The sequence below is a fragment of the Musa acuminata genome, chromosome BXJ2-4 (assembly GCF_036884655.1).
Source record: "Musa acuminata AAA Group cultivar baxijiao chromosome BXJ2-4, Cavendish_Baxijiao_AAA, whole genome shotgun sequence".
NCBI lineage: Eukaryota > Viridiplantae > Streptophyta > Magnoliopsida > Zingiberales > Musaceae > Musa > Musa acuminata.
In genome coordinates this window covers 4,964,755-4,982,530 of record NC_088341.1, presented here as the reverse complement: position 1 = coordinate 4,982,530, position 17,776 = coordinate 4,964,755, and the positions used below count along the sequence as shown (strand labels likewise).

General features: G+C 40.5%; 3 protein-coding genes across 6 annotated transcripts; 2 read left to right on the top strand and 1 right to left on the bottom strand.

Annotated features, from left to right (window-relative positions):
- Window positions 1-1,047: 1,047 nt before the first annotated feature.
- On the bottom strand, window positions 1,048-2,077 carry LOC103980794 (zinc finger protein GIS3-like). Its single transcript, XM_009397296.3, has one exon. The coding sequence runs from the start codon at window positions 1,839-1,841 to the stop codon at window positions 1,137-1,139; it is 705 nt and encodes a 234-aa protein (XP_009395571.2). The 5' UTR covers window positions 1,842-2,077; the 3' UTR covers window positions 1,048-1,136.
- A 2,763-nt stretch (window positions 2,078-4,840) lies between these two features.
- Window positions 4,841-11,448, top strand: LOC103980793 (uncharacterized). Of its 4 annotated transcripts, none has more exons than XM_065103085.1 (9): window positions 4,841-5,014; window positions 5,213-5,279; window positions 5,650-5,736; window positions 7,696-7,743; window positions 7,810-7,856; window positions 8,478-8,544; window positions 8,628-8,671; window positions 10,149-10,206; window positions 11,073-11,448. In XM_065103085.1, exons 3-9 carry the CDS (start codon window positions 5,674-5,676, stop codon window positions 11,121-11,123), a joined length of 378 nt encoding a protein of 125 aa, XP_064959157.1. In that variant the 5' UTR covers window positions 4,841-5,014; window positions 5,213-5,279; window positions 5,650-5,673; the 3' UTR covers window positions 11,124-11,448. The 4 variants fall into 4 exon arrangements, with proteins under 4 accessions (XP_064959157.1, XP_009395568.1, XP_009395570.1 ...); XM_009397295.3 differs by having other exon boundaries at window positions 4,848-4,993; window positions 5,069-5,279; XM_009397293.3 differs by lacking the exon at window positions 5,213-5,279 and having other exon boundaries at window positions 4,842-5,014.
- A 1,114-nt stretch (window positions 11,449-12,562) lies between these two features.
- Window positions 12,563-15,806, top strand: LOC103980792 (AP-3 complex subunit delta). Its single transcript, XM_009397292.3, has one exon. It carries the CDS (start codon window positions 12,670-12,672, stop codon window positions 15,553-15,555), a length of 2,886 nt encoding a protein of 961 aa, XP_009395567.2. The 5' UTR covers window positions 12,563-12,669; the 3' UTR covers window positions 15,556-15,806.
- The last annotated feature ends 1,970 nt before the right edge of the window (window positions 15,807-17,776 follow it).

The following is a 17,776-nucleotide window of genomic DNA, read 5'->3' as shown; positions in this document are numbered from 1 at the left end:
ATATATATATATATATATATATATATACTTTATACATCAGAATGATGCTATTCGGAAGCATAGGCAATTTGCTTTATCATTGTAAGTTTTCATCAAACGATTTAAACATGTCTTTTTACCGTGCTATAATTATGAATGAGAAATATATATAATATTATATATATATATATATATATATATATATATATATATATATATATATATATATATATATATATATATATATATAACTCAGCAACAATATTAAATCTCTTAACTCCATTAATCAAGTATTTTTTGAGAATTAATTATGATTAATACAGTTACTTATCACTACATTTCATATCCAATTCTTTTATGTAACTGCATTTCACAAATTATTATTAATATTTTGTTAACTAAAAGGGGACATTAAATTCTTTTTTATTGTTTGTATTTTTTTTCCTCTTTCTTATCTTTCTTTCTTTTGTTATTCGTCTTCCACTCATGTTTGTAGCAACAATTCCTCTTATTTTGTGATGAGATGAATGTAAATTATAATTTTGTGGAACCATTAGAAGAAAATTAATTGAGAAACATAGTGTTTGACATACCACATCTTACAATTCATACGATAAAATATATTCGATATTTATTTGTTTTTTGGAGCTTTACAGGGGAGAAAACACTTGCAGTGGCAACGCACACGCGTACAAGTCCCTCGCTTCAAGCTACATGGGAATGGTACTTCGGATTCCATGGAGGCTGTCGGGATCCGACCCAAAGGTGGGCTCAGCCACTTCTTCTGTACTTCGTGTCATCGTCCGCCTCGTGTCCTTTTGACGTTAGTGATTGGTCGAGTGCGTCGGCCGTTGTACGCTGGTCGAGGCAGCTTCTGAACCACCGCACTCACTGATTCCGCGACGAGCCGAGACACCGAATCCGCTCGTTTCGTTCACTGAGCAGACTCGCTAAGCTTTTCTTCTAAATCTTTTTGTGTTCTAGAAAATCTTGTTGGCGCCATTCAAGTATGGGGTTTAAATCACCCAGTGGAGAAGAGAATCACATGGAAAATTGGGAAATCAGAAATTTAGGGAACTAAAAGTCCAATAGAATTCATAGAACTCGGTCGTACGACACAAAAGAAAGCACGGGAGCATCGCCGTGTCGAGACCGATTCATGAACGAGCGGGAGCGAGGCTGAGGTGGAGGTCCAACCCGTACGAGTCCTCCGCCCCACCGTCCGCTGGAGCCGCACCCTGGAGAGTGGGTCCACTGGTCGGTCGGCCATCGTCGTAGAACAGCTCGCTGCCACTGTCTTCGGCGTAGGAGTAGTAGGTTGGTACCGCCCGCGGGACGACGCAAGCGCGCGACAGGGGAAGGGGCGGGGCGGCGCGAGCATAGTAGACCCAACTTCCGGCGGCAGTCGCCTGGAGGCCCACAACCGTCGTCATCGTCGCCGTCGTAGCAGGGGAAGGAGGTCGAGGAACAGGCGAGAGGAGGTGCGGCGGCGGCAGGGAGAAGGCGGAGGCGATGGGTTGGTGGTAGAAGTTACCAGCGGGCGAGCGGTGTGGTGACGCCATGTGTGGGTGGTGATGGTGCACCTGGGCGCGCTTCATCTGCTGCCGCTCCTTCTTGTGGGCGTTCTGGTGGCCGCCCAAAGCCTGGGAGTTGGCGAACTCGCGGCAGCAGTACTGGCACTCGTACTTCCTCACGTCTCCACCGCCTGCGACGCTGCCGGAAGCAGAGGAGGAGCTGTCTGCTGCCGCCACATCCCCCGAGCCGTTCGTGGCGTTGTCGCTGTCGGAGACCTGGAATCCGAAGAGCTTAAGGCCTGGACTGCTGGTGGCCTTTGTCTGACACCCGACGCCGGCCATCTCCATAACCTATCCTTAATTGTGTGTGTCCTTCACAGCCCCTATGTTCTATATCACCTCTAGGCACACTCAGAGAGAGAGAGAGAGATGGTGCATCTGAGTTCATTCTGGGTATCAGTGTTTGTATTTATATACGAGGATCTGAGGTGGTTTACGTAGAGAGATAGACTTCATCAGACCGTGTGGGGGAAAGGGAAGTCACAGCCACACCTGCGCGCTCTGAGACGGAGATGAGATGGGATGGCTAGAATGAACTGCCAATACTATATTCCACAGTAGCTTGATTGTTTGTGCAGGTTCTACTGCTACTACTACAGGAGAACACAACCCACGAAAAAGTTGTGTAGGCTCAGATTGCGCTTGTCCTCTCTTCCTTCTTCATCATGTTACCTTCATACGATATTACCAGATCATCCCTGTACAGTCCTATATATCTGTGAAACACATGCAGCTGGCTTAGGATCTTTTGATTACAGTAAGACTGATACTTCTGCTGTAGTGATAACTTCTTAGAACGGTCCTCTTTGTCTAGTGCTTGTACGACTGGGCTTACAACTACTGCTACAATGGAGCTGAGAGGGTGTCTTCTCTGGTTAAACTCTGGTGATGGAAATAAGCACCTCTTCTGAGAAGGTTGGGGAAATGTTAGGGTATAGGAAGAATCAAGAACAGAAGCTACAATGGTGTAGTACTTAACACACATCTCATGGGTCCTCATTTTCTGGTCCTTATCTTTGTCGCATGTGTGTAGCTTAGCTATGTAGGAGAAGGTGGATTATTGGTGTCCTCATTTTCTAGATCTCGTTTGATGCTCCTCTACTTAGATGACTGAGACAATGCAAGCCTAAAAGTATGGATGATGGACAAGCTCTATTAGCGATTAGAATAAATAGGGTATTAATCAAGACTTGGTGAAACAATAGGATGTTAGCAATGCTATTGTAGCTGCATGGTTCACGGCTGACACGGAAAGCAATGGCATAAGCATTGAATTATTGACTTCCCTAATCATAGACAACCACCCGAGGGTTGACACGCACGTGAGAGCTTACGTCATCTCTCGTGGCGATCGACGAGAGTGTGATCCCTGAAAAGATCACATGAGTCAATCATCGATACATTGGTAGTCAGACCCATTCTTTTGTTTTCCCCCTTAATCGAGTCATCGGTCACCAGAGATCTGTCGCTCTCGATCATGATTTCAAAAAGGCTCACACGGCTGATCATAGGGAGCATTAATCCTAAACGACATGACTCAACTCTCCTATTCAAGTGCCTGACACCGAACTCTATCCATGCTCATTTTAGGTATACTCCTGTCCTGACAAATGATGCGCTCCCAATTGTCCTTTCATAATATAGTTATCAAGAAGATATGTTCTGAGGGAACAAATAATTAGTCATCCTTCATCCACCAATTAGGTATATAAGCAAGTCTTATAGCCTAGAGGGGCAAGGTTATTATTGTGATCATCACTCTACTAACTTTATCATGGATTGGGTCGGGAACATCTCTCGACGCTTAATGCTTGTGCAGGAAGAGCATAAGAGCACCTCAAGGCAATGCTGATCCTGCTCGAAGTGAACAGGAAACATCTCGGGTCGACACCAATCGGATCTCTTTCTGCTATTTCCCTCCTCTCGGAGACCTCCTGAGTAATCTTATATCTCCGGGACCGGACTAATTCGGGACGTCGCCATTGGTCGCCGGCATCCACGCATTAACACGGGCGAAACGCCTCTCCTACACCCAAACAGTCATTTCACAAAGTGAAGAGCGAGTGACTTCAGTGTGCACTGCATGCGGTTGACGAACCTGCGTTACACCCACTCCAGGTGAAGACTTGACCTGATAGCCTCGTTAGAAAACCCATGATGACTGTGTGTGTGAGAAAGATATATATATATATATATATATATATATATATATATATATATATATATATATATAGAGAGAGAGAGAGAGAGATAGAGAGAGAGAGAGAGATTTCAACATTAGTGCAAGAATCAACTCTTCCTTCAACTCTGCAAATTCAAGAATTGGCTTACAACCTCCGGTGTCGTAACAAAGATCTTTCTCTCAGAATTGTCATCCACAGTAGTTAAGGTCTTCCTGAGGCTGCCTATGAGGTTTCTCCTCTTCACACCTCTGCAGTTTCCTAACATACTAATTGCTTCCTCGTTCATCTCTGAGGACCTTTTCCCAGGTCAAAAGTTGCAGGAATGAGTGGTTTTGTACAAATACGACACAATGTATGCGTTGTTGACTCACAAGCTTTGATTGAAAGGACAAAAGATGGGAGGAGAAGACAGCAGAGCTTATTTGTGCCGCCACCTTTACGCGCAGAGCCGGTGAAGTGAAAGTTGGATGGAGATGTTGGCGTGATTGACGTTGTATTCGTCTCTTATCCGGTTATTATTATTATTTTGTTCTGAAATAAAAAAATGAATTATATTATTTTAGAAACCCGATTCAACTCTTGATCGATGGTATTATCACAGTTCCAAGTTGCAGACACGTTGAGACATATAGTGACCACCAAATATTCCAACATATCGTTTGTAAGGACCACTAGATCTAGGGAAACTTTCATGACTCTTTGACAGTCTCACCGTGACACCAACTAGAATCAACTCTGTGGTGGTCTCCATGCTCATGAGCTTGGAGACACTTGTAGGTGCTAGGTAGGGTCCCTGCATTGTTCAATGCTCTACATGTATCCTGGATATGGCTGTCTCTACCCCACAATATCACTAGGCCTATAAACGTCCCACTAATATATATATATATATATATATATATATATATATATATATATATATATATATATATATATATATATATATATATATAATATGTTGGAAACTGGATTATAGTTGGACTTTTATTGGGCCATGATATGCCCAGGCCCATTAGTTTGGTTAACAAATTGGGTAGGGATTGGGCTGGTCTGAGCGAGCTCCTGAGCCAGAACGGCCCAAAACGGAGCCCTTCCTCCCTCCATTTTACCCGTTGCTGCCGGCCGCCGTGCATCCTTTGGAATTCATCCTTCTTGACGCCACTAGCGAATCCTCCTCGTTGGAAGCCGCTGTTGCTTATTACTCCACATCACGAGGCTGAGACGCCCGAGGACGACATCGCCGCCGGCCGCTGCCAGGTTCGAGTTCTGCAGCCTGAGGTAGCCTGCTCCTCTTCTGTGGTAGTCCTATTTCTTCTTTTGTTTATGCCGTAGGGGATGGATGAGTCCCTGATCAAGAATTGGGATTTGGAAGCCAGATGATTTCACAATCATACCCCTTAAAGCAAGGGGTTAGGACTAACTTCCACCAAATTCTTGAACCATGTTCTCAACCCCTAACTTGGCTTACCTTGGAAGCAATCGTTTTCTCCTCCCCGCTGATACGTCCCTCCGTCGGCGATTAAGACTTTGAACGAATAATCAGGTCTTCTTTGTGTTATCAAACCCTCCTATCTGTTTGATTATTGGTGTCAAATGATTCTTTCGCCTTTTTGCATGATTTCGCTGGTTCTTTCTTGTTACTAAGTTGAATATTTATTAGAACGATTATTTGTTGGTAACCGGCTTAGGTCTTCTATTGTAACAGAAAAGAGAAAAATATTATCTTTCTATGCCAGTAATGATTCTTAAGTTGGAAATTCTTTTCATCCAAGTATTCTTAGTTTCATGGCATTTTAGAGTTGGATGTAGAATGCTTTTTATTGATATGTCTAAATACATTTACATTTCAATTCTCTCTCTTATTCCTAAGTGAAACTACCGGAGGCCTGCAAAACTAATTCCTTTTTACGTAGGCTTACTGTTAAACAGAGAGAACAATGGATTCAGGTCAGTCTTTTCGCTTCCCCGTCGCTCACAATGCAGTTTCTTTGGATATCAAGGTTTGTTGAATTTTAAAATTGGTGATATGCTATGATTGTAATGGCAGTGATACGTGACTTCTAATTATGTTAAATTTCTTGCCCTTATATGCTTGATGACTAGTTGTAGAAACTAATAAATTTCTAATTTTACAGTCAGGTAGAATCATTATGAGCTCACATAATATTTTGAATATTAGTTGCTGATTGTTAGGCAGTTAAAAATCAACATATACAAAAAGTTTATGTGTGGATTTACTAGAAATGATAGAAAAAAAATTTAGGTATCACTTCGATAGCGGATAAAATGAGATAATTGTTTAAGATGGTATGGACATATGCATAGGAGACATATGAATGTGATAGTTAAAAAAGATGAATTGATTAATATTAGTGGTACGAGGAAAGACAGAGGAAGACCTAAAAAGATCTTAATAAAAATTATAAATAAATATTTAAATATTTTAAACTTAACTAAATATATGATTTTTTATACTCAATGGCGAAAAGGATCCATGTAGCTGACCCTAAATAGTTGAAATTTACAGTTTTGTTATTGTTGTAGTTGGTGCAGTTTCAATTTTTGTTAATTAACGCTTTTATTCTCTAGAATACATATGTAGTCTGTCATTTTAGTAGGAATCATTTATCCTGTAATCAAGAAATTCATCATCTTCACCTCATATCTTCCAAATTTTGTATGCTCTCCATTTCTTGTTATTTGTATGAAAGTCCCTCTAATTATCTTTTGTTGTTCTCTCCAATGTTAGTACTTTTGTGTATTTTCTTCTAAGTTTCTAACTATTATCAGTTTAACTCGACCTAACCTATGAAGAGATCCTTTTACCTCTAGGTCAAACTCAAGTCAGCTTATGACTTGACAAGCCAAGTCCAAAATGATGAGCATGTCTTAGGATTTGGCATGTTGAGATATATAAGACTCATATTTATTGGCAAAACAGTCCAAGAATATTTTGTTTTATTGATAAAAATATCCTAGAAGATGATGATGTGAGTAATCTAACACATTTTTTTAAAATATTTTCCCAGATTTAATAGAAGAGACTTGTTTGCACAGGTTAAGTGGATTTAGGGGACTTTCATTTAAATAAGAACCGAGGAACTTATATGAAAAATTGAAAGGATTAGGGGAGAAAAATAAAATTCTTTTGGATTTATCTAGCTTCTTAGGAGCCATTTCATGAACTTGGAGTGGCATGTGTCATGTTATTCCTTTTAATGATTCTTTGGTGCATTATGTTGCTTACATTGACTCTTCTATGTGCTCAGTGTATCAGGAACTGTGTTTTTTTTATCTCTCTCTATTTATCTTTTTATTCTATGAAAGCATGATTCTACACTTCTTTTTTGTTTTGATTGGCTACTGCCATGTTTAATATGGTCTATTCTCATGACTTTGTTTCATATTCATAAATTTGGTCTATCCTTGGCTTTATATAGAGCCCAATGGCAGCAAAAACAATATGTAGTCAACCCCAAATAGTTGGGATATCATGGCTTTGTTGTTGTTTTTGTTGTTATAAATATGGTCTATCCTTTGCCTCCTCTTCATCCTCCTCTTCCCTCTCTCTTTTCTCTTGTTTTCTCTAGTCTAAACAATATCGACTTGTAACAAGTGTTGGTACCTCTACCGGGATCATTCTGTTTCTTCTACCGATCCATATCTGCAATGGACCGATATTGTAAACCTTGTGTGTTTTCTTGTTCAGTTATATTTATTATTCATCACAAACTAGCATCCAATACTTTTGTTTCATTTCCCTTGTTTAATTAAATTTGACCTTTTGGTGGCTTTAGTGTGAACATATTGTCCTCCTACTTTGTCTGTATCCTTTATATATATTGGTTGCATGGCTTTATATGATCCAAAATTATGAATACATGCTTAAAATTTATTGACATACATTCAACATTTATCTTAAATTTTGTGGCCTAAATGATGCTTTATTTGCACTGTAGGGGAATAAAACAGAAATTATAATCTGCAAGTATGATGATAAATTTCTGGTTAGTATGATTACTTTTATGCATATCTTATTTGAAGGAAGGTTTGGTGCTAAAAAACTGCCATAGGTCATAGTGACCCAGATTGGATGCATGGGGACAATACTGCATGCCAGGTCAGCATTTTTTTCCTTATTGTATATTAATAGTTTTTAGTACTAATGACAACCTTTGGTATCCATATCTCTACTCATTATTCTGGACCTGCCACCAAGTTCCATGCCTTACACGTTCAGATTCAGACCCTGATTGAAATTATAGTGAGATAACCTTAGAATTTGGCATATAAGTGAAGAGCGGACAATGGATGAATTTGAATTGTTTTCCTTTGGTGTTAATGTCCTTAACTACGGAGAGAGAGTGTTCTATGAATGTTAATATGATTGTGCTTGATTACTTTGTTGTTCAACTTGAAGGTGTTATGACTGACAATTTGCTGATAAATGGTTAGCGGTTCATAATAGGATTCCATGAGCTAAATAAATATTTCAGGTATTCAGTTGAATGAGACAGTGCATAGAAAATATATCAAGCTAATCAGTAATGATCAAGACTAGCATCCATTTGCAGTAACATTGAAACAGTTTTGATGTAATCACCTGCTTTAGAAGAATACTTGCATCTCTTGGTGATGCTAGCTAACATCAAAGTCTCTTTAATTGTGCTAGCTAACTTGCATTCCAGAAAGTCATAATTCTTACTTAGTGACTGATGGTAAATTTTCATAATGGAGACAGGAAGGAGGAAAGTGTATTGACCGATCCAACTTACAGTGTCTCCATTATATTTGGTAAAAGAGATGAGGTAAGTGTAGATGTTTCAGGATTAGTCAATGTTACTATTGTCTTGTTGGGTTTGATGATAATGGGCCTTCATTTCATACACAGCCATGGCTTATTGCATGTGGTCGCCAGTTGATTGAACATATAAGGTCAGTTTTTATCTCTGCGTGTTAAATTTTATATATCCATTATTTCCTAGATGGAGACTATGTAATAGGTATGCCCATAATCAACATTATTTTTCATTTCACTTTTTTGCGGCTACAGTTTGTTTCCATTTATGATAGCAAAACTCGACCTTCCAAAAAGAAGCAGATGCATTATCTGTATATCACAATTTAGAATGGATTTTTAATCCCAGCATTCTATTAATAGTTCGGGAGTTGAGATAGCATCCACCTATTAAATACTGTTATAGACTTCTAGCATGGTTGTGGAGCTAAATTGTTGGATTGAAGATAACATGAATCACGCCATCCTAATCAAAGTTTTTTTGTACTATTAGACCATGATTCATGTGTTGACCTTTGGAGCTGAACTGCTCATGATTTTACAATAAAGGCCCTATTTAATTTAACTCCAAATAGCCATTGGGACAAAGAGGAAAAAAAGGGTAGGCTAGAGGCTTCTAGTGATGTAGATTTAGGATGGTCACGGCTTAAATATAGGCAGACTTAGCCTTGATGAAAACGCTGTGGTTCCATGACTTGAGTCATAGCTTTGGTACCATGTCAGAAAGGAGAAACCTTATGTGGTACCAAAGCTCACTCTTGAACGGTCTTTTGGAAGTAGATATTGATATATTAAATATGATGATCATAATATGCTTCTTTGCTATGACATTCTTAGGATTTCATCTCATCCCTCTCGTTTTACTGCCCTTATTTGGACTACTAGAATCCATCACTAAGTGCTAAATCATTGGTTGTAAAGTTACCTGCTTTTGCATGTTTTTTTTATGTTTGTGACTAAGTGTTAATAGATTCTTGTAAAATTATTATCTTATCTCCACAACAATGTAGAAATCACTTTTTCTTCAGAATTCTTTTTTTTGTTTTGATTTATGTCAATAGATGCTTGTAAAATTATAATCTTCTTTCCACAACAATATAGAAATTGAATTTTCATTGAAAATGCTTTATTAGTTGTGATGATATTGTGCTGAATGGAAGAGATCTGCGATTAGATGATTTTGCAAACGGAGGAGTTCCATATGTTACATAACAGTGTTTACAATTTTATATACATGTGTAGTATTGTTTGCTTGCACTAAGGGTTGGGTAGCATTGGCTTGTTAGCCTACATTTTCTCCTTTAGATTAATACTTCATATCTGAAACTGTCTTCTATGCTCTTGATCGAAAAATATAAGAGTCAAAAGAGATTGCTCTTTCCTTGCATGAGTTCGTTTTGTAATTGTTTTCATGCAGACGAATTAAGTCAGTCTCTTGCCCAAATTTGCTTTGGTTGAAAATTTGGCACAAGATTTGGATGTTAATATTGCATTGCTAGTTACTAGTAAGATCTTTACAACGTTTCTGTGCACTTGTGAAACTGATATTAGCAATGTAATGCCTCATGTCACTCATTAGATGAGTACCATTATAATTCAAATTTACTTCTGCAGTTGCTCTGGCTCTTCTATGCATTTGGTGCTTTCTCTTGGGCTGAAGGATCATTCTCCGGTATGATGCGCAACAATCTGTTTTTCCCTTTTAGTTTTCTGTATTCCATTTTGTGCTCATCCTGAAATATCACATATTCTTTTGTTGATGGCCATCAAGACTTAATGTGCATTTGGGAACACATTTAAAATATGCATTGAAGGTCTAATGTATATTTTAAATGTGATTTGGTGTTCGATAAGTTTTTTTCAAATTGTATTTGGTCTAGATACTGCATTGCAAATGTTCAAAGATGCTACCTTAAGATAACATTAGCATTTTAGCATTTGCAGGATGTTAATATAATTTTTTAGATTCCTAAAATACCATATAGAGTTATCCAAAATCACAAAATTATCAACATGATTTGATGAGAAACTAATATGATTTATGTCTTTTATAAGGTAAAATTTTATTTATTTATTTTTAAAATTATTTCTATTTATTTATATAATTATATTTATTTTATATCTATGTTATATGAAATTTTTTGTAAGATTGCATATATATATTTATTTATTTAAATAAAAATAAAATTTTTATTTTTGAATAGATATTCAAAATATTAGAAGGGTAAATTTATTACATAATATTTAATCAACTTTTGAAATATAATTTTATCAAATAAAACTCACATCAATGTATATTTAAGATATAGTTTTCATCTATTATTCATCAAGCATTGAAAGCATTTCACAACTTCATATGTATTCAGACATTCATTTTCAAACACAATCTTAGTTGCACCCAAAGCAAAAATGATTACTTCTTTTTCTGGCAGATGGACTTCACTAATGGCCATCAGATTAGCTTAGCAATGACAGTAGTTAATGCCGTCATCTTATTTGCTTAGCAATTTTAGTTGAATCCTGTACTTTCACCTGCAGGAAACTCTGAAGGATGTCACTCTAGCTGTCATCGAGAATCGCCTATGGTGAACTGCATTGCTATTCCTTATTAGCTTCTAAAGCTTCAGACCTGGAAACCATATCTGGTGCTTTTTTGCCAGCATCATCGCATGCTAAATCGACGAGGTAGGTTATAGATCTTCAATGAACCGATGTTTCTAAAATATGCTTGGCGTTGCATTGCAAGACTATTTACCAGAGTGATTCCTGCTATGTTCACAATGAAGTGAAACTTTTGGAAATATTATGTTTGTACTATAATGAACGTTACAACTTCTTGATTTAATAGATGGCTAATAATGTAACTAGAGAATGATTGTTAATTTCATTATGAAATGATAGTTAGCCCACAGAAGATGAACGTAATATCTGTTATTATTTAATGTGCATGGTGTATGAGGCATAACAAAATCCCCTGACATCACCAGAGTCATTACCGTGACAATTGTCGTTGTCACTTTCAAACATAATGCAGAGCCGATAGTGTTCTCGATGGAGTTCAGTTTGAAGTTAGCTTCTTCGATTCAATTTGTTACAAGGTTACTCAGTTCAATTATTCACGCATGATAATTTGATCATAATATTTGAGAATAATAATAATAATAATAATAAATTTTATAATAAAAATAAGGTGACTCATGGTTGACGTGGAGAGTAGGCGTAGGCGTTGCGAGCTGGACAAAGGAAACTATAGGGAGAGATGATTCGTTAGGAGTGGCTCAATTTTTTAGTGGAGTTGGGCAGCCCCCTTTGCTTGACAGTCTTATTGCGCCTTCGGGCTACATTGATGATTTTGCATAATAAACATTCACTCGATGTGTCTTAGGCTCGATGCTTTCGATGCTTAAGCCAGAAAACCAGAGGGGGAGGAAAACAATAATATTAATAGTGTGTCTTGGCTCGATGCCTTCGATGCTTAAGCCAGGAAACCACAGGAGAGGAAAACAATAATATTAACAGTTTCCTTTGCTTGCTTGTCTTGACTTGGTTCGATGCTTGAGTTTTATACTTAGACAATAAGCGATCTAGATGTGCATTCACCGAGGCCTCGTATGATGAAGGTATTAATGAGGGTGATTTGTTGACATATATCCTCTAGTGTCCACGGTGAACCGTTGTGAGGATGCTTCTGGACTTACTTTCTTATCGCCTTGGGTTAGACATAGAGTAATCCCTTCTCGTCGGTAGGGAAAAAATGATTCGTGAAGATGAATTATGTTGCCAATTATTAATGTCGAGGTATGGCGTCACCCCTACTCCAACTCCGTATGCATTTGGTTTTAGACATTATCTTTTGGACGGTGTGACCCCTACTCAGTGACACGAAGAGGAGCTGAGGATTGTCCTATCAAAAATTAAATTAAATTTCTAATTATCTGTCATTCAAATTTACCAAGAAAAGGATTACAATGGATTGACACCATCCGACATTATTCATCTTGTATTTCTTCTTATCGTCAGCATAGTCTCTGTCAAGAAGTATCAGATGTACCGATCGGCAAAGGCAACGTAACGCCACAGTGACGCGACGATCCCAAACCCTTTTTGGGCTTCCTCCCGCCTCCTCCTTCCCTCCATGGCGGCCGCGTCTGCGTCGTCAGCCTCTCCTTCTTTGATCGATACGCTGTTCCAGCGATCCCTCGACGACGTCATACGAGTCCTCCGCTCCTCTTCTTCCGCCGCCTTGGAGGCGGCGGCGATCGCCCGCGCCTTGGATGAGATTCGCCGCGAGATCCGATCGCCGGACCTGGACACGAAGGTGGTGGCCCTCCAGAAGCTGACCTACCTGGCCTCCCTCCACCACTTCGACATGTCCTGGGCCGCCTTCCACGCCCTAGAGCTCCTCCCCTCCACCTCCCTCCCCCAGCCCCGCGCCGCCTACCTCGCGGCCTCCCTCTCCTTCCACCCCTCCTCCACTGACCTCCTCCCCCTCGCCACCCACCAACTCCGCAAGCACCTCGCCCCCTCACCCTCCAATTCCCCCGCCCTCGCCGCCCCCGCCCTCCACCTCCTCGCCCTGGCCTCGTCCCCCGACCTCGCCCGCCACCTCGCCCCCGACCTCGTTCCCATCCTCTCCAACCAGTCCTCCAACCCCCTCCGGCCCAAGGCCGTCGCCACCGCCCTACGTGCACTTGCGGTCTGCCCAGACACCGCCCCGGTCCTCTTCAAGCCCCTCGTCGAATGCCTCTCTCTGTCATCGGATCCCCGTGCCGTTTCCGCTGCCATCGGCGCCTTCTGCGAGCTCGCCCTTGCGGCTCCCGACCCCTCTCCGTACCTCCCCCTCGCCCCTGAGTTCTACCGCCTCCTTGTCGACTCCCGCAACAACTGGGTCACCATCAAGGTTCTCAAGATCTTCGCCCGTCTCGCCCCCTTGGAGCCCCGCGTCGCCGCCCGCATTGTCGACCCCGTCTGCCAGCTCCTCCGCCGCTTCACTGCCAAATCTCTTGTCTTTGAGTGCATCCGCACCGTCTTCTCCAGTCTCTTGGATCACGATGCCGCAGTCCGGCTGGCTGTGGATAAGATCAAGGAATTCTTGGCCTCCGACGATGATCCCAACCTGCGGTACCTTGGCCTTCAAGCTCTAAACATGCTTGGACCGGCGCACTCGTGGGCAGTGGAGGACAGCAGGGAGGTCGTGATCCAATCGCTGAACGATACCGATACTAACATACGGCGTGAAGCACTGCGCCTCATAATGGGGATGCTGTGCGACAGCAACGTGGTCGATATCTGCAACATGCTAATCAAATATGCCATCAAGTCCGACCCAGAGTTTGCAAATGAGATTCTTGATGAGGTGCTTGCAACCTGTGGGAGGAATGTGTACGAGCTGATTGTGGATTTTGATTGGTATGTATCTCTCCTCGGTGAGATGGTGAGGAATCCACATTTTGCCAAAGGGGATGAGATCGAGAGGCAGCTAGTGGACGTTGGATTGAGGGTGAGGGATGCGAGGCCGGAGCTCATCCGTGTGGCTCGGAACCTTTTGATCGATCCTGCTTTGCTTGGGAATCCTTTTCTCTGTAAGGTGCTGTCTGCTGCTGCTTGGGTTTCAGGCGAGTATGTTGAGTTCTCGAGGAACCCGTTGGAGCTAGTAGAGGCACTGCTGCAGCCAAGGACTAATCTCCTGCCGCCATTTGTAAGAGCTGTTTATGTTCAAGCTGTGTTTAAGATTCTTGCCTACTCTTTTATTTCTTTTATCGAGCAAATACAAGCTGGCGAGTCACTGGCAATTGGCAATTCCTTAAATCAAAGAGGAGGGAAGCAAGAAGGATCTGATCTTGTTGCTGCTAAAAGCTCTAGTGATCAAAATAATGCTTTTGAGATTGGAGATGGTGTTGCTACAGCTGATAAGGCCATCCTCTTTGATTCAATTGAAAAGCAGGAAACTTTCAAGCATGAATCTATTTCTTGCCTGCTAAATCTGATTGAAACAGTGGTGGGCCCGCTGTCAGAGTGTGGTGAAGTGGAGGTTCAGGAGCGAGCTAGGAATGTTCTTGGTCTAATTCTCATCATACGGGGAACTCAATTTTGGAATATCGAGGAGGGACATGAATTAACAAGGGATAACAAGATCACTAAAATGGTGGAACTCATGGAATCAGCATTTTCTGAAGAGTTAGGTCCTGTCTCTACAAATGCTCAGAAGAGAGTTTCAGTGCCTGAGGGTCTGATTCTGAATGAAAACCTTTCTGAACTTTTGGACATTTTAGGTGATGATGATATCAATCCATGTGCATCAGTTTCATTTTCCTTACGCAATCATCATTCTACAGAGACTAACCAGGATTCTGCAACAGCTATTGAGCCAAATTCTTTGCTTGCTGAACATCGTAAGCGACATGGGTTGTACTATCTTCCCATGGACAAAGATAAGTCTGAATCAAATGATTATCCATGTGCTAATGAACCACTGTTGCCTGTCAGTCATGGGGAAGACACTGAAGACATTGTGAAGCTCCCTGCACAATCACTTATTCCAGAAAAGGCAAAGCCCACGAAACCACGACCTGTGGTGATAAGGTTGGATGAAGGAGATGGTGTTTCGAGTTCTAATTTGAGTACAGCTAAGGAATCTAAGGATGATATGTTATCTGGCGCAATCAGGGATGTTCTTTTAAGAAATGAAAAGAAACCATCATCGACACATAAAACATCATCGGACAGAACTTCTCAAAGAAGAGAGAATGATGGATCTGAGAATAGTGAATTAATTTCTCAGCAAAAAGAAAGTAACAGTTTTGGTGATAGAGAACATGGAAAATCAAGTTCTAGGAAGAGCAGACATCACCACAAGGAAAGGATTGAAAGCTCTGGGCAGAACAGGGATAATGAAGAGAAGAGTCATAGGCACTCAGCAAAGAGTAGCCACCATCACAGAAGGCATAAGCATAGACAAAGAGGAGATGCTTCTTTGGACATTGTTCCACAATCTCCAGTTATCCAAGATTTCCTTTTGTGATTGTTGTTTGTCTACTTGCTGTTATAAGGTTTTGCCTTTACATATGATTTGAACACCGTTTCCCTTGTTGTCAAGGTCAGCCTTTTTTGATGCCTGTACATTTTATTGCCGTACTGCTTCTAGTTCTTGTATTGTATCTTTAATCTCTTAAAAGTTCAGGTATACTGTGTGGTATGTATGAGTTAGACAAAATATGGCAAAACGGCTACATTTGAGTGAATTTTTTTAATGGACAATATAGTCATTTTCCAGATTTAAGGTCTTTCTTTCTTCCAATAAATGTTAAACTTTCTTTGTCTGAAGCTAACTTCCTAGATTCTCGAGACTCATAAGAGTTCATTAGAGTATTTTATGCTTTGGGGGTCCAAAAGAAATAATATTTTAGTATCTAGAATCTTTGTTACATGTCTGCAGTTGCAGGTGCATAATGTTCAGCAGCAGATATTTCCCAGTGTTTTGCAAAATAATCACAGAACAAATAATAGAAAACAAATCTGTTCACTAGGAGGTGAAATCTGACTTTTGGTGAGTCTTTCTTTTATTGATTATAGTGCATCTATGTTTTGACATGAAAATGATGAGTAGCGAGAGCAGAATGAATAGTTTCTCATATAGGAATTTTGATATTAATTTGTCTCTGTCAATAAACTTTTACTTTTAACAAAAATATGAATAACCTTACATCTAGGCCCATTAACAAAATGCTTTAGTAGGAGAAATATATCTGACTTTAAGGACATCAAGTGATTGATAGGTTAACCAATCAAATGTGCTCTCTGACAGCTTGATCACACATAATTGTCTTCACGACATAAGGAAAATGGTTCATATCAATATGATCATTTCAACTCTCTTGATTTATGCCAGTGATTTAAAAAGGCACTCGGGCGAGGCGAGGCGAGGCCCGAGCGCCTCGCTAATCTCCCAGGTGGCGCGCTTCAAACAGGCGCCGCCTGGGCGCTCGCCCGAGCCCAGGCGTTGGGCGCTTCGGGCGAGCGCCTGGGTTAACCAAGACGACCGAACCAAGATTTTAGGTTTGGTTCGGTCCTGGTTCGGTCTCTGATGGTTAGTTGGTTCAATCGAACCAACTAAAATCGATATAAGTGAGAACCCAACCCTAACCCTCGTCGTTGCCGTTGCCGCTCCCGATCCCGATCTCGCTGCTCGCCGCTGTCGCTGCTCGCAAACGCTGCCTCTGTCGCCGCTCGCGCCTCCCGCTGCTCGCCGCTCCTGCTCCCGCTGCCGCTGTCGCTGCTCATAAACGCTGCCTCTATCGCCGCTCGCGCCTCCCGTTGCTCACCGCTCCTGCTCCTGCTCCCGCTGCTCGCCGCTGTCGCTGCTCGCAAACGCTGCCTCTGTCGTCGCTCGCACCTCCCGTCGCTCGCCGCTGCCGCCGCTTCCTCTTTTCTCAGTCAGCAGGCTTATACTGTTAATATTAAGTTTATTTGAAATGATTAATTTTCAATACTGTTAATAGATTAATAATATATTCTTTTGATTTTAAAACTTTTTGTTAATGTGATATTGTGATATTGTGATTTTGTATCTTAGATTTTTTTTAATTTAATAATATATTTTTATTTAAAATTTTAAATAATTATATTTATTAATTATATTATATATTTTTATATTTTAGCGCCTCGCTTCGCTCGGGCGAGCGCCTGAGCGAGTGCCTAGCACCTTAGGCGTTTTTGGACCTTGGCACCTTTTGGCGTCTAGCGTTTTTTAAATCACTGATTTATGCATATAAATCTCCCAATATGCTAAAATTTACATATGTATAATCAACAAATAATTTTGTCTCTCCATGTGTTTTCTTCTCCTTTTTTGCTTTTTCGGTGATAAACAGTCATGTGATAGCCACAATCTTATTTAATTTCTTATTTCCATCCTTCATTAAATTTCCATCATTAGATGGAGAATTACCTGCAAGAATCCATTCTCCAAATTGCTTGGTCAATGAGGGTTTAGTCGCCTTGCAACCTGTTCATCGCCTTCACTGTCAAAATAAAATATCTTGAAAGAAACTTTTTTACCTGGACCTAGGATTGTGCTTTTCTTAGTTGAGCATTCAATGGAATCTTCGTAGTGAAGGCCTCATGTATCAACTTTTCTGCAACTTCTGTTCTCCAGATTTTTTTCAGGTTTGCCATTCAATATTTTGTTTCTTTGCTCGATCAGATTTTCAGCTAGTACATCAGCAATGAGATCTTTTGATTCA